Below are 15,345 nucleotides of genomic sequence, written 5' to 3'. Positions count from 1 at the left end.
GTTGTGTGGAGCTTACGACTTACTAATTGCTTTCTTCCTAGCGAGCCGGACTCCTACTTCCGAGCTGGTTTGTCATGGTGGCCGGGATCTTGCGGACTCTCCTTAACTCCGGTGGTAGGTCAAAAACAGGGGGGTGATTATCCGCGGAGAGACAATGAGTTCATTGTGGTAGATGTACATGCATTTCCAAAATGCTACGAAGTAAAAGTAATAGTATATATACAAGAACCGAAATCGCTACCCTCGTCGCGATTAATTGGCGACCAATCCGGCAGCCTTATCATCCCCCGTTTATGTCCCCCAGGCCTCAGTTGCAGGCAGTAGCCGCAGCGGTCACGGTGACAACCCGCTCGGTAGTCACGGTGGAGGTGATGATCTGAGTGACGGTGTTGGTGCCGCTTCCCGTGGCGGTAGCAGCGGCAGAGGTGGAAACATCCTTCGCACCCAGGGCGGTGGTGGTGGTGGCAACGTCGTCGCCACCCTCGCCATCATCAACGGGGCACTCGGCCTCCTCGGTGTCATCGCCCTCTTCGGTGTCCTCCTCCTCTTCCTCACCATCCTCAGCCGGGCACTCGGCATCGCCGTTGTCATCGCCTTCTCCTTGATCCTGGTCCTCCTCCTCCTCCTCCTCATCACCGCCGTCAACAGGGCACTCATCATCACCGGAGTTATCGGGGACGGCGGTGCTGGTTGTAGCCGGGGCCGTGTCAACCGAAGTAGCGGTGACAGCCGAAGTCGTGGTGGCAGCCGCGGTGGAGGTCACAGGAGCGTCCGACGGCGAAGTGCCACTCCCGCCAGCCACGACGAAGTCGGCGCAGGCCGCGTAGGTTTGGTCAATGTCCGGAGCATCCCAGAACCATTGCAGCACGCAATCGCCGGCGGTTGTGCAGTCGCCGCCCAGGGTCTCCGGCATGGTGACACTGAAGGCCGTGTTGTTGGCGTCCATGCCGGCGTTGGAAGCGTAGTTCTGGAACTCGATCAAAGGGTTTCCGATCATGGTGTTGGTGCTCGTCTTGACAACCGAGACGTTGGCATAGCCGGTGTGGGGCGCGGCGATGTTGACGGTGATGTCGATGGTCTGGCCAAGCGAGTAGCTCTGGACCTGGTCCGGGTTGTCCTCGAGCAAGAAGCCCTTGCAGAGCCAGAGGTTGCAGTCTTCCGTCACGTCGTTCCCTACAACCTGCTGGATGCCCTGGATGTTGCCATTGATGTCGGAGCTTTGCTGGTTGAAGGGCTGGTCACCACAGGTGGCACGGTAGCTATCACCGGGGCGGCGTCCTGGAGGGGAAGAGAGAAAGCCGTGCGCAGCCACCAAGGGCAGCAGGCTGACGAGGCAAGCGGAACGATGCATGTTGTTCGGTTGTAAGGGAATCTGTCGTTTTCGGGTGCAAATCTAGATGTGTCGGACGAGAATCAAGGCAATGCTTGAAAAAGTAGAGCAACACCAAGGTCCGGGGTGCAATCAACAGGCGAAAAGACCGTCAAGGCCTATGGTTGAAGGAAAGTAATGTAAAGAATGTACAAAAGAATGGTGGTCTCGTCCCTGTTCTCTCTCAAAGGAAGGATGAAGAAGATAGGGTCCCGACCGTTGGGTTCCTGGGCCATGGTTGATATATGCCATTCTCATTCAGTTATCTGAGCCAAGCCCATGTTTAGCGGAAGGATTTCGGAGGGACGGAGATGAGGGGATAATTCATTGTCGAGACCAATGCAGGGGCTGGTGGCCCCCTTGACGATTTGACCTGGCCTCTGAGGGTCTCGGGGTCTGGGCGTGATGGAGAAAGGGGAGCCTCCCTCTCAGCCCATGTGCTTTTCTCAAGCCAACCCACACAAAAGTAGGGCCCCTCTCCCCTGTAGTTAGTGTATGTGACGGGGACGAGGAATTATCATGAGAATTGTAAGATGGAAATCAAGGTCAATTCTCAGTTGTTTCTTTCAATGTGCGATGGTCCGTAAGGCTCAAGATCCTCGTCTATACACACACCCAACACGTGTGACACCCTTGTGATACCCTTGTGATGTGCGTGGATCATGCAACAGTACTTCAGACGGAGTATGTACATAAATAGTTATACGGCCTTGACGGCCGGTGCCAGCGTGGGGGTTTGTTCAAGTCGTTCAGGGGCAATTGTGGTTATGGAGTCCGCCCCCATGCTCTTGGGACGACGGGGCTTGAGCCGCATCCCAAGCGAACCCAAGACTTTCTCGCTCCCGTCCTGAAACATGCGGCGGCTCACTGGTGAGGCATGACGCCGCACTCCACTGCCCTGACCACAACCCCCTGTCTGTGTGTTTTTGAGTCTCCATCTCTTCCGATATGCCCACGTGGATCAGCGTGGTGGGCCGGCCCGGCCGTAAACGTCCCACCCGCTCCCTTGATAATATCCGACAGTCTAAGCGATGTCCACAAGGATGAACTACGCGCCTTGGCAAACCGGACAAGTCCCAGAACCAGAAATCACCCCGAGGCCGAAGCGACACTTGAGAAACCCAAAACACCACTCGAGTCGTGTTTTGCTGCTATACGCGCGCGCTAAGGCACGAGAAGACGGTTTGGAAACGTCCATCTCCCTACCGAAAGCGGGGCTATGGAGAACAGAAACATACGACACACTTGGGATACTTCTGTTCCCATTTATCCACATGTTCCAGAAGGGCTGCTTGGGAGCGCGAGCTCGGATACGCTAAGGGCGGCAAGCAGCGTTTTCATGTGCCCTCGGGGCCAGCACGTCCTTCAGAGATGACACTTATTTTGCGTCAGAACTACTGGGTATTCCGGATGGTATGATGGGTCGCACATTCGAACTGGCACGAGTACCCGGCTTTATCCAGGAAGCATAAGCTAGGTACCTTAATTAGGTAGGTATTACCTTGGCCATCTGGGCCTCTCACCCACAACTCCTTTCCCTCTCTCACCACGCTACTTCCCCATCAGAGTAAACATGCCCCGAAACACCTATCAGCTCTGAGCACATGTGCAGTCTCCGGCCGCTTCCAGTCTCCGCTCCGCTTTGAGCGGGAACTTGGCAACATAGGTAATAGGGGTCATGGAACTGCTATATCGTTATCCCTGATGTGAAGCAAGTACTGTTAAGCCCTTGGCACCCCTGTCTGAATACCGTTGAATTACTTTAATGAATATCGACCCTCCGATACGCCAAACAATTGCAAGCTGGAGTTCCATTGCTCATCTTACCGTTAATGACCCCATTTGTCACAACCAGACCAACACCCTGTGGAACCGTCTCATCGTATAACAAATTTGGGATACGGAAGACTTCGGTCACCCCTGATTCTGGTGGTGTCCAGCAAAGCAGGCGGAACAACGACCGTCGTTTGCAGTACGAACACCAGACCTGGGCGATGCCGTCGACAGCTAGACTCTTCTTGCTTTTATTCCCCTCGACCTCGGCCAAGGCCATGTTGAGTCGTGAGTCGGCCGAGTGCTTGCCCTTGCGGTCAAGTCGTGTGGCGGCAATGAGAACTTCCGCAAGAACGGCTATTTGGTCCAGCGGTAGAGGCGACCCGTCGAGCATTTCGATAAACCGCTCGAGATAGGGTGTGATCAAAGAGTAGTGGTATTGGGCGCGATCGTCAGGTCCTGTTGCAGTTTGGTCGCCGTCCACATAACCATCCCACCTTGTGTACAGGGCCTTGTTCCCATCTTCAGGGAAGATGCGGTCAATGGCAGCACAAAATGCCGAAGCTGATGCGCCGCTACCCTTGACGATCCATGCCACCACGGACTGGAAGAAGACCTTAGGGTCCACGTCGACATCGATCCATCTCCATTCCTCGACGATGCCTACCATCTGGAGCTGTGGCTGGACGCGACTGGATCTGAGTATTTCTGTGTAGTAGGCCTTTTCGTGACATGGGCCGAGATCCCATATTTCTTCCGTCATGCTGGAGTGCCCATGCAGCCAGCGTGCGGCGGGATAGCTCTGCTCCCCGACTATAGGCGTAAACAGGAGAGGCGTGTAGTCCCCTCTCCCGAGCGCAGTCTTGGCCAGCCGGAAGAACCGTTCGCTGTCATCGTCCCTGTCGTGTCTCTTGTTGATGCGCAGTCCGATCATGCCGGCCAGAGCAAAGTGATAATCTCTCATGTCGCGGCACTGTTTCTGCCCGAGAATGTAGACAGCAGACCCGAGTGTGCGGTATTTGTCGGGCCACTTCTTCCACGACTCCATGTCGGTCCAGCACACCTTTGTGGCGTACCGGCAGCCCCTGGCGTTGGAGTCGTCGTGGAAGGCGGTTGAGCCTTTTTGCTTGATGTATTTGGACACAGCGTTGTCGGTCCGTTCAAGAAGCTGGCCGGCTTCCACGTCAAACACCTTCCAATCGCCCGTCAGGATGGAAACAGTCTCGGCCTGTAGGTACTCGAGCGTAACCCACATTCGCTCGAACCAGCGGGATTGCGTCACCCGAGACAGTCCCTCCAGGAACAGGGGGTAGTCTCGGCTGTTGTGCAGATGAGCGAGATCGACAGCAGTCACGTCGTCCAAATGCATCACCATGCCAGGACACTCGACCTGCATTGACCCGGAGAGCGGTTCTGGTGTTGTTTCCCCGGGCCAGCTGTAGATGTCGGGGATGGCCTGAAGAAGCTGGGTTTGGAAGCCATAGAGCCACTGGGGCACGCTAAGGTAGTCGTGCCAGATCTCCATTGCTGGGCCAAACCTCTCGGCGATGGCCTGCAGCGTCTTGACGGGCGTTTGGTACACGGCGCGCACCGCTTGAAAATGCACCGACAGATCAATGGTGTCGGGGTGGTCGTTTTGGAGCTGGGAGACCTCCGGATGCCAGGCGTGGGAGATGGGAATGTATCGGACGTTTCGATCCTTGAGACATTGGAAGTGTCTGTTGAAGATCCGGATGGGGTGCACCGTCAGGGGCTCCTGAGTCATGTCCATGGCTCCCGTTCCGTACAAGCCGCACTCCGAGTTGTCGAATGTAATTGTTCTGATTAGTGTCTTGGCCGCATCGTCGTCTTCAGAACTGAAGCCAAGACCGCACTCATGGCACTCGGTATAGAGCCCATCGGTCCAGACGTGTTGCAGGAGTTGGGACTGCGGTATTTGCTGCACCTCGTCCCCGAGGCAAATCGTGATAGCAGGCTCATACCCCACCTGCAGTGACCGGGGAAGTCGCCGGATTGTCAGAGGTGGCATATCTGGAGCGTGGTACTCCGGAGTGCGAGAGCCCTGATGGCCCTACGACTGAGGTGTCAATTTTGGCGGAGCGTAGGCGCCGAGGACTATGAATAAGGTGGATGTGATGGGGTCTGTATGTACCTAGTAGGAAGGCACCTCAGCCCCCGCGCCAGGCTGCGCCCCGGGGAAACGCCTTGTCTGTCTGCCTCTTAAGGCGTACGGTCCCTCCCCGTGATAGGTCCAAACTCCCGCTGCTTGCCTTGAGTGGCTCACCCGGCTCGCTTAAGGCGCCCGGAGCCCCGGCGGGAGCCAACCGCGCGAAAGTAAAATATTCTGGGGGGGAAGGGGTTAAGGACTGCGTTCGGTATGGTATGAACTCGGAGGTTCACTATCACGTACGTTGTATCTTACTATGGATTCATGATGGGATTGTTGTATGGAGCTAATTAGCTCCCTCCCTAAGGTGCTGAGCCGGACTCTCACTTCTAAACTACCTAATTTGTCATGGGATAGCGGGTGAGATCTTACAAAATCCTCTTCACTCTGGTCCTAAGTTAAGACAGGCCGTTGGCTATCCGAGGAGAGACGCTGAGCCTTCATATTCGAGGACATCGCAATGCAAAAATACTGAACACGGTTCAAACCTGAGCCGTCTATATCGGCCGCTATCTGTCCAAGGCTTGCGATTGACACTGGTACGGAGTGTTAGACTAAACAATAAAAGCTGAAAAGGATAGGGAGTCGATAAACTTACCATCTGATAGTAGACCCCCCGCCTGTTCAGCAGCGAAGAATGATCCCCCTTTTCTGCTACCCGGCCATCCGCAAGGACGAAGATCACGTCGGCATTCTGCACCGTCGCCAGCCTATGAGCCACCACCACCATCGTCCTATTCTTCTTGTTCTTTTCGAAGACCTCCTGCACCGACCTTTCAGTCTCTGCATCCAGATTCGAAGTAGCTTCGTCCAGGAGAAGTAGCCGAGGGTTCCGGATCAGTGCTCGGGCGATTGCAAGCCTCTGCTTCTGGCCGCCGGACAATGTTACGCCTTTGGTTCCGACCTGGGTATTGTAACCCTCTGGAAGTGACACAATGAAGTCATGGATCTCTGCGTCCCTGCATGCTTGCTGAAGTTGTTCTTCACTCGTCGTTTCCTCGTCGACTCCGAGGAGGATGTTTTCTCGGAGGCTTCCATCAAACAGATTTGGCTCCTGAGACACGAGCGAAATCTCTTTTCGGTAACTTCTCAGGTCAAGATCTGAAATGTCCAACCCGTTGTAGGCGACTCGGCCCGAGTTGGCGGTGTAAAATCTGGATTTGATATTTTAGTTAGCGGCAATAAAGTTTGGTTAACGTCACCTACTGCTCAAGCAATGAAATAACTGTGGTTTTTCCGGATCCTTGTGATTGTTAGCCCCTGATTGTGTGAATTATCAAGATGTTCGTGGGTGGTGTACCTGATGGACCGACAATCGCTGCAAATTGCCCTTTCTCGATCTTGTATATGGACCGTCAGTAGGCTTACTTCGTTGAAGAGTGCGGCTTGCTTACCGTCAGGCTGAGTCCGTTCAGGATGGACACATCTCGAGTGGGATACTTGAACCACACATTCTCAAACTCGATCTTGACTCCCATGTCCTCCTCTCCAATATTTCCAACGTCAAGAGAGAGGAGCTTCCCATTAACTTTATCACTGCCTCTCATACCTATGATTCGATTGGCGGAAAGGGAGGCTTTTGCGAGGTCTGTTTCCCCGTCAATTTGGTATCCAACAAATAGGGGGGTAAGAGACATACTCGGCGAATGACTCAACCATCGCCCTGTTCCGAGAGCTCCCTGGAAAAGATTAGTAGTCATGTGAAGGGGCATGGGCAGGGGACTTACCTGCATAACGGCAATGTAAACAACCATGTATTGAAACGAGGTATACTCGCCCTTCAACATGAGACCGCCTCCGTACCTCCAGAAGGTTAGTCGAAACTCAAGGACAAAAGTCGTCCCGAACTTACCAGAGCACAAATGCCATGCAAAGCAAGATGACGCTGTCCGCTGCAGCAAAGACTAGGGTTGTCCAACTCGACTTCCAGAATGCCTTCTTGATATGTTCCTGGAGGAGTGTCTTGTATCGCTGCGCGATTGTATCTTCAAGTGTCAGGGCAGATACGGTTCTGAACGCCCCAATGGATTCGGTAGCGAACTTCGCACTCTCCTCAAAGACGTCACTGTTCATCTTCTCGAACTGCCGTTCATGTCGGATCCTGAAGAACGCCGCGGCAATGATAAGGGGCATCGAGGAGCAGAGGGTTACGATGGTGAGTTTCCAGCCAAAGTAAAACGCGATTGCTAAACAGCCAATGACGTTAAGAATGGAGATGACGACAAACGCCATGTTTGTGCCAAGAAGCTCCTGTAGTTGGCTCGGATCCGTGGCCAGTTGAGCCGTGAGAGCGCCAACAGAGTGGGTATCGGTATCGAAGAATGCTACCGGCTTGGAGAGGATGTTGCTGAAGTATTCGCCGCGGTAGTGGTGGGTGATGTGCTGGTTGAGTTAGCCAGTTGTCCTGAGCTAACAACATGGGGAGACTGGAGCGGGTTACAAAGGCAATGGTGGATGAAGACCATCCCAAGGCAAAGTAGCTGGTCGCCACGAAGATGGCGAGCATGACAAACATCAAACTCCAGAAGTTTGCGGCGGCGTGGACCCAATCCTCCCGAAATTGGAAGAGTATAAGCTCGGTTGCGAACAAGTATGACTGTATCGGCTGGCTGGCTGAAAAGCAAGTTTTGTTAGTTTCGTTGCAGCAGATCGAAAGCCAAGATTGAATAAACCTACACCCGCCACCTATGGCACTAAGGAGAAGTATCGTGTACCACATCCTTCGGTGTTTTTGCTCGCCAAGCAGCAAAGCGAAGCTACCCCAGAGACCGCGAGCCTTGGGCTGGCCTGCCGAATCACCCTCCGTGTCGAAGGCTGACTCGGCCAATGTCGTCTGCGTGGTTATTGTTGCCATGCTCGTCTTCTCAGTCACCTCTACATCACTAGTTGGCGACATGTCTCCTTGGTGTCCCTCGGATGCCGCTGTGAGTTGCTGAGCGGTGGCCAAGGCGAAATACGCACCCTCCGCCTGCGTCATGAGATTGTCGTGAGTGCCTTGTTGTACGGCGGTGCCCTTCCGAAGAACGACGATATTGTCCGCTTTTCTAATGGTGGCTAGGCGGTGTGCAATGACGAGCGTTGTTCTGTTTTTTGAGACCTTGTCTAGAGCAGCTTGAACCATTTGTTCGCCTCGAACATCAATGCTGCTTGTTGCCTCGTCTAGAATCAATATTTTTGGCCGCTTGACAATGCTTCTTGCAATGGCCAGCCGCTGGCGCTGGCCACCGCTGAGCTTAATACCAGCGTCTCCCACCGTGGTCGAATATCCCTGCTGTGTGTTAGGGCCGGTTGACTACGTGGTTATACGGTAGGGTTATCGACGTACATCAGGCAAGCGGTTGATAAACTCGTCCGCGAAGGCCTCAATGCATGCTTGTTTCACTAGCCGTTCTTTCGTCTCTGAATCTGAGTCCTCCCACTCGGTGCCGATAAGCCCAAACTCAACATTGGCGTAGATGGTGTTGTTGAAGAGACATGGTTCTTGTTGCACAAGGCCAATTTGATTCCTCCACCACTTCAGATCGATCTCCCTTATGTGTCGGCCACCGATAGTGATGGAGCCGTTACGCGAGGATAAACTCTTGAGATTAACGTTAGACGTTAGCTGAGTCGGGGTGGGGGGGTTTAAAGGGCATCCATCTTGCATACCTGGTGGCCACTGTCCGGTAACTCGATCTCATACCACCGTTCCAACAACCCGACGATTGTGCTCTTTCCAGAACCGGACGGTCCAACAATCGCCGTAACCTTTCCAGCGGGGAAACGAAGGCTTAGCTCGTCTAGAATCTTAAGACCCGGCCTGGACGGATAAGCAAAGTTGACGTGATCGAGGACAATATCCTCTGATGCCGACACTTCAGGGTGTTTGATGCCAGACTTGTCAGGTTTCGGGGCGTCGAGGATGGTGTAGAATATTGTGGCCGCACCCGCAGCTCGTGCAGCGGCGGATAACGGAGGTGTGATGCCGCTGATGGCGGTGGTCATGAGCATGACCGACATGAGGACACTAGGCAATGGAGGTAACACTCGTTAGATAGTGACTAGTTAGGGGGGTAAGATAATTCAAACTCACACGATCAATGTTTCCGCGCTACTGATTTGCCGGTCCATGTGCATTTTGAGGGCGTACCAGAAGGAAAGGGCAAATGTGCTGCAGGTTGTGAGTTTATGAGTTGGGGAAAGAAGCTTTTTATTCAATGTCACTAATAACAGGGAGCAACGATAAAAGGCCTACCTGTATACGGCGAACTGGACTGCAATGTTACCCTCGTTAGCATTTGTTGGGAACTCAAGTTGATGTGCCCTAGGTTATGGAGTTTGCCTACCTGGCGCCTGCTGTAATGCAATTATCGGGGACATCCTCAAACCACGGCGGCGAGATTCATCCACCCACTTGCCGTACCTTCGAGCCATTTTCTCATCTGCCCCACAAGCAGCAACCATTCTGATGGAACTAAAGATCTCGTTCGCCGTGGTCGATGCCTGAATGTCTGCGTGTTGTACCTCATTCAGCCGCTTCACCAAAGCAGGAGTAGTCGTCACGTAGGTTCCGATGATCAAGACCAGACTACTGCTAGTGATCAGGGCTAGTGACCAACTGTAGCACATGGCAATGATGAAGGCGGAAATGACAGTTGATATCGCCTGGAGGAGAGCTGATAGTTTCTCGGATATGCCAGTTTGTAGCGTGCTGGCTGTGAGGGTGATAATGGCGGCCGTCTGCCCCGGCGGGAGGACATCGAGTGTGGAGACAGGCTGTGCGAAGAGTGATTTCATGTATTCGAGTCTGATGGCGGCTGAAATCCTCATGCTGCATGTTCGGAAGCCAATCTTAAACGGTAAATCAGTTACCGAGAACGATGAGATTCGTGTAAGCCTAGGACACTTACATATGCTAGGTAGTCGAGGGCGAGCCGGATGCCGAATAGGCCAACAAGATATAACCTGTAGAGTTTTAGCTGGGATAGCCTTTGTCTTCGGGTAAGGCAGTGGAACTTACGCGCATGTATTTATGGCGTCCTTGAACATCTCATAAGTTGTTGACGGATCCGCGCTGAAGTATCCGGTGAATGCGCCCACCATCCGACCTGCAGTATGCTTAGTAGGACCCGCAAACCGCAGATGATTGTTATACATACCAAAAATGATGTTCATGACGGGCATGGTAACACCAACCCCCAAGGAAGAGACGAAAGCAACGACGAGGACTGCTTTATCCAGCCATGTTGAGAATGAGAATATGCGCTAGACTGATGTAAGTGCATGATCAATGACGATATACAATACGAATGAGAACTTTACGATGAAATCCCGCAATGCTGTCTTGCGTTGGGACTTGACGGGGCCCGGGAGTTTCTCCTCTGTTGTCTTCTCCCCTGTTGCCTTCTCCCCTGTTGCCTTCTCCCCTGTTGTCGGGGGAGAGCCTGGCTGGGCCATTGTCTGAGTATCTAGTCGATTATGATTTCGAGCCAACTGTCTCTACTAGCGTTGTACTCTCTCAACACTGTATCGTCCGAGGTCAGTATGACTTCCTCATAGACCTGAGGCTGGAGTGGGACCCAAAGTTACAGTTGACGTTGCTGATGAGCCAAGTAGGTCTCAACATGGAGGTGACGTTGAGTGGCTACCTACTAGGCACGGGAACAAGTCGCCTTGGAGGTGGTTCGTGGACGGGATGTGCTCAGCGCCTGGAAGGAACCAAGACAAACGGGCAGGAGCCAATCAAGGCCCAAAGTCGTCCCTATCTCCTCATCTGTGTTTACGGGTGAGGTGCAAGGAGAGCACTGGACCTCATACTGATACGCAAAGCTTCAGCGCAGCGTGGAGTTGGGAGAATGAAGCGGCAACAGCGAGAACGGCAGAAGCAAGGACGTCACCGCGAGCACTGTAATCGGCATGGGTGTCTTCGGGCCAACTCCTAGAATCACCCGTTGACAGTAGTCGGGGCCTGGGGCTCCGAAACCATAGACATGAGGAAAAGAGGCGGCGTGACATGTGTCTCTTGTGGGGCCGAAGCCGCCCCAGACACACTGGGAGAGGGTACAAACGACTAGGTGGAAGACTTTGGCGGGAGTGTGGAAGCATGGTGGAACTCACTACCCGCTCCGCTTCCATGACGAGGCCAATATGCCGGCAATCAAAGTGTAATTTGACCTGGGGTTTGATGCCAAGGGGACCGAGGGGAGCGTACCGATTCGCCAAGCGCATCACCCGACGGTATTGCCGTGATAGGCACCGTTCAACACTTCAACTCGCAGGAGTTGCAAGTCTCAGGGGCCGAAATTGATGAAAACAGAGGAAGAACACTCACGGAGCGGTGGTTATTTCTCACCTAGGGAGCAAACGGGCATGGGCCTGTATCGTGCTATTTGGGGACGGATCCGAGCCGCAACGGTTCGTCGTTCCCGTCGTTGGAGGGAGGCAAACTTTGGACTTTGTCGACACTCGCCGGAATGGGCCGAGTGCCGTGACCACAGTCGGTCAACCGCGGGGTTGCAAGAGGCATGACTTCTCTTAATTTGGGTCTTCAGGTGATCTTTCCCGAGTCAAGATAGACCACCCACTTCCCGATCATCTGGGGTGCATTATCCTTAGCATGGAGTTTGTTGAACACCCCCCGAAGGTGGAAGGTGAAAAGTCAACGAGCCCTGGGTCTCACTTGACAAGCAACGTAGAAGATAGAAGATCTGCCCAAGATGATTCGCCGATCCTCGGCTGAATTAGGAAGTGGATGTGTCAGAATAAATGCCGTCGTATGCCCTGGCGCCGGCTTTCAACTGCGTTTCGGCTTTCGGATAATAAACCGGCACTCCCCCTGGACCTTAAACCTCCCCCGTGCCTATAACCAGCGGGTACAAAATGATATCCGCGCTGGGGCTGATTTAGCCGTGAACTCAAAACCGTTGATACGGTGAGAGCACACGGAAGGGCTTGAGAGCCCAGATGAGTCTGAAAGATAGGAGAGTAGGTGACGCAATCTTTCTATCCTCCCCTCATGCCCGAGGAGTTTGGAGCGTTTCCATCTCAGCGGATCTATGCCGCGCCCGTCACCCCGGACATGGGGTACATACATACGTTAACCATGTGTGTGGCGCGACTTTATCTGAAGCCCCACCTGTATATCGTGCCCTCGCAATCAAAACGGCCTGCACTAGGCTACCGCAGGTGTGTTTTGGGTAGTCTTGTCTCACGGGTAGCGATGGCATCATCACCGCTATCCCGGAATTGCCGCATCGACTGCAGAATATTATAGTGAACCCGTTCATCTAGACCAGGACAGAACGCTTGATGACGAAAGTAGCAGTAGCCTTTACCGAACGTGCTGTTGCGATCCGGGCCGCTGGAGCCAAGGTAACGTTTAACGTTCCAGACTCGAACTAGAAACCCACCCCGACATTCTTCGTGGCTTGGGGTAGTATGTTCGCTTCAGGACCACTGTCGGCCGCGGATTTGATGTTTCACCCACTAGTTTTATCAAAGTGTAACGCACGCGGCAGATGCTCCATTTGTATCAGCTAGAATAATGACTTCGATTCTATCTGGGACCCGAGGTCTGGTGGAATGCTTTGGTAGCTTAGGAACCCGACAATCGATAACAATAAATGGCCAAGAAAATCAACGTAGGAACACGTCAGCGGATACCGATGCTGTAGGTCTCGATTGCTTCCCGGACAACATCCCCCAGTTCCTTGACGGTATCCTTATCCCGAGGTAAGGTATGGCCTTTCGCGTGATCGAACATGTAGGCAGTATCTGGGTCGCAGACGTTGAAGAGGGCCATGGACCCGTGAACATAGGGGTCAAGGGAACCGACTGAAGCCCCGTTAGCATGCCGCCTGCTGTAATACGTTCTCAGGGTGGAATACTTACTGATGTGGCACGTCGGGATCTCGATCATGGTATCCGTCTCATCGCTCAGAATCATGTTGTGGAGGTCCGGGTCCAATGGTGGCCACCCGGCGAAGAAGATGGCATACTTGAACATGGGTTGGATCTTCTTCTTCTTGAGCCTTCGCTGCTCGTGGAGCAGGAGGGTGGCGGCCACTGTTGCGCCTTCTGAGTATCCGATGATGGCATCAAATGGGCCCTGCTCCTGCATGACCTTGAGCAGAAACTTGAGCGCGTTGTTCGTGCTACGGTGCGTCGTCGAAACACCCTCCCGCATCAGCTCCCGCATGGTGTCTTCGGGCGTTTCGCAGTCGGGGAAGTCTCGAATCCTCGCCAGGATATCATCTTGATTCGGGTTTCCCAAGTCCTTGTCTGGCTCGATAAAACGGAAGTATGGCGCGTTGCCAAAGTAATCCTCAAACCCCTCGGGAGGGACGGCCTTGCATGGCCCATGGATGAAGTGGAAGGTCGCAGTTCCGTCTCCCGTTAGTTCCTTGACGAGAGGTGCTTCACATGGTCAGTAACCCGAGAAGGGGAAGGGGGTGCCTGTTTGTGTGGACGCGGGGACGGACTCACCCAACTGCACCTGAAACTTCTACGGCGACTGTCAGCTAATGGCATCACTGGAAAGGTCGAATGGGTGCTTATGCTACTAACATCGGAGCTGCCATAGGCACCAGGAAGACACAATATCCTCATGTTGATGGGGTAGAAATAACTTCCGGGGTAGGAATATCGAAGAGTGATGTCTCGACTCGAAGTTTTCTTGGACTCGAGAAGGTAAGAAAAGTCACAATCGTGGCGAGGATCCGTGTATCTGTAAGTGGCAGCCCACAAAACCGAAAGGTGTCTGGTTTCGTTTTCCCGGTTGCCACTTGATAGTCGAGCTCGGCAGTTGATCTTTACCAGCATGCAACGTGAACTCGGACATGCGTAACCTAATCACTCCTTTGAACCGAACACAATGACACGGGCTGCGGTGATGGCGGTCGGAAACGGATGCTTGGGTAAGGGTAAAATTGCAAATATTTAACTCGAAACTTGGAAGTGGACGAAAAGCTACCACGAGACCAGGTTGAGGCGAAATACCAAGACATAGCTAGATTAACCGTCCTTCTGGAAGCAAAATGACATACTAGTTGTCGAGGTGATGTTGGGACGCGCAAGCATGTGACAAAAGAGCCTAGGATCGGGTCCGGGACGAACCTCCGAATCACAAAGTGGTGATTGTACATAGCCTCTTCGGCCTCGAGCCGAGATGACATGCTGGAATGGGAAGTTGAGGGTTGCTATCGAGTTTGATTGATCCGCTTGCTCGTCTGAGATAAATGATAATTGCACGTACATGTACCTAATAATCTCTTCTTTCCTTCAAGGGCATTTCATGCTGATCAGAGTGGATCAGCCGCGCCGGACCGGTGATGGTATCCTTGTATGAACGGCTGCGCGTGTCGGCAGGTGTAACATGTGGTTGGCCCCCCACTTGCAGTAACTAAAGTGACTAACTGACTGGATGGTTGCTGCCAGTGTTGTCCACTCGGGCTCCTGCTGCTGCTCCTGCTCCTGCTTCTTGACACGGAAATGGAGTCGGGATCTTGACAGCGGAAAGTGGGGTTGGGGAACCCGATTCCCCAGAGAAACCCTAGAGGCTCGAGCATAAAATGTAGAGGCAGGTACGGGAATTCATACATCGAGACTGAGGAAGTAATGGCCCCTTCCCGAAGAGGGTGAACCTATCCGAGAAAGAAAGCTTGATTAGGGCCGTGTTCTGTTCGCACTTTCCATCATCGTATGATTCGTCGAAACTCCCATGCTCGTGGTGTCTGCCTGCTGATTGAGAATTAGGCTGCTTGGAATTGATAACACCTCATGGGTTAACTGGGGTGTTTTACTTGCTCACAACCAAAAAACTTCATACCAGCATAACCCCCAAGTATCGACTTGGAGAATTGAGTATTGAGTTAGATTAATCGGGACTTTTGCCGTCGTCATGCCACTCCTTCCCCACACAGTTTCCCCACACAGCCCGTGGCAGGTACCGAGCGCTAGTGGTGGGGATCAGCACCCGGCCCAAGTACCGATAGCCCCCATGCAGCTCTCGCAGGGGGGCGGGAAGCGCGCTCGTTGGCTGGTATCGATAAGGAGTGCC

At 53.3% G+C, this 15,345-nt stretch overlaps 5 protein-coding genes across 5 annotated transcripts; all 5 read right to left on the bottom strand.

The window, feature by feature from the left end:
* Positions 1–7: 7 nt before the first annotated feature.
* Positions 8–1,728, bottom strand: B0H64DRAFT_362640 (uncharacterized protein). Its single transcript, XM_062801770.1, has one exon. The coding sequence runs from the start codon at positions 1,349–1,351 to the stop codon at positions 308–310; it is 1,044 nt and encodes a 347-aa protein (XP_062658451.1). The 5' UTR covers positions 1,352–1,728; the 3' UTR covers positions 8–307.
* Positions 1,729–2,791: 1,063 nt separating this feature from the next.
* On the bottom strand, positions 2,792–5,303 carry B0H64DRAFT_402080 (uncharacterized protein). Its single transcript, XM_062804207.1, has one exon. The coding sequence runs from the start codon at positions 5,169–5,171 to the stop codon at positions 3,132–3,134; it is 2,040 nt and encodes a 679-aa protein (XP_062658450.1). The 5' UTR covers positions 5,172–5,303; the 3' UTR covers positions 2,792–3,131.
* Positions 5,304–5,493: 190 nt separating this feature from the next.
* On the bottom strand, positions 5,494–6,083 carry B0H64DRAFT_402079 (putative ABC transporter ATP-binding/permease protein). Its single transcript, XM_062804206.1, has 2 exons — positions 5,908–6,083; positions 5,494–5,845 (listed from the first exon to the last, which is right to left on the bottom strand). The coding sequence occupies exons 1-2, from the start codon at positions 6,037–6,039 to the stop codon at positions 5,819–5,821; spliced, it is 159 nt and encodes a 52-aa protein (XP_062658449.1). The 5' UTR covers positions 6,040–6,083; the 3' UTR covers positions 5,494–5,818.
* Positions 6,084–6,398: 315 nt separating this feature from the next.
* Positions 6,399–10,745, bottom strand: B0H64DRAFT_325381 (uncharacterized protein; the record flags this gene model as incomplete). Its single annotated transcript, XM_062800698.1, has 15 exons — positions 6,399–6,463; positions 6,610–6,649; positions 6,704–7,112; positions 7,162–7,691; positions 7,750–7,922; positions 7,986–8,601; positions 8,635–8,889; positions 8,958–9,315; positions 9,382–9,459; positions 9,544–9,562; positions 9,635–10,064; positions 10,199–10,253; positions 10,309–10,396; positions 10,448–10,553; positions 10,611–10,745. 15 exons carry the CDS (start codon positions 10,743–10,745, stop codon positions 6,399–6,401), a joined length of 3,357 nt encoding a protein of 1,118 aa, XP_062658448.1.
* A 2,194-nt stretch (positions 10,746–12,939) lies between these two features.
* B0H64DRAFT_324916 (serine hydrolase FSH) lies at positions 12,940–13,895 on the bottom strand (the record flags this gene model as incomplete). The annotated part of the gene is made up of 4 exons (XM_062800674.1): positions 12,940–13,121; positions 13,179–13,703; positions 13,773–13,791; positions 13,854–13,895. 4 exons carry the CDS (start codon positions 13,893–13,895, stop codon positions 12,940–12,942), a joined length of 768 nt encoding a protein of 255 aa, XP_062658447.1.
* Positions 13,896–15,345: the final 1,450 nt, after the last annotated feature.

This window comes from Chaetomium fimeti, assembly GCF_033439085.1.
Source record: "Chaetomium fimeti strain CBS 168.71 chromosome Unknown B0H64scaffold_5, whole genome shotgun sequence".
Lineage (NCBI taxonomy): Eukaryota > Fungi > Ascomycota > Sordariomycetes > Sordariales > Chaetomiaceae > Chaetomium > Chaetomium fimeti.
Note: the sequence above shows the minus strand (reverse complement) of the source record. Positions and strands in the feature narration are given on the sequence as shown.

Bases quoted from the DNA above. Each gene is read 5' to 3' on its own strand.
- B0H64DRAFT_362640 (XM_062801770.1), bottom strand. From the start codon at position 1,351: ATGCATCGTTCCGCTTGCCTCGTCAGCCTGCTGCCCTTGGTGGCTGCG.
- B0H64DRAFT_402080 (XM_062804207.1), bottom strand. From the start codon at position 5,171: ATGCCACCTCTGACAATCCGGCGACTTCCCCGGTCACTGCAGGTGGGG.
- B0H64DRAFT_402079 (XM_062804206.1), bottom strand. From the start codon at position 6,039: ATGGTGGTGGTGGCTCATAGGCTGGCGACGGTGCAGAATGCCGACGTG. The intron at 5,846-5,907 runs GTAAGTTTATCG...ACTCCGTACCAG, and splicing joins GGGGGGTCTACTATCAGATG to TGTCAATCGCAAGCCTTGGA.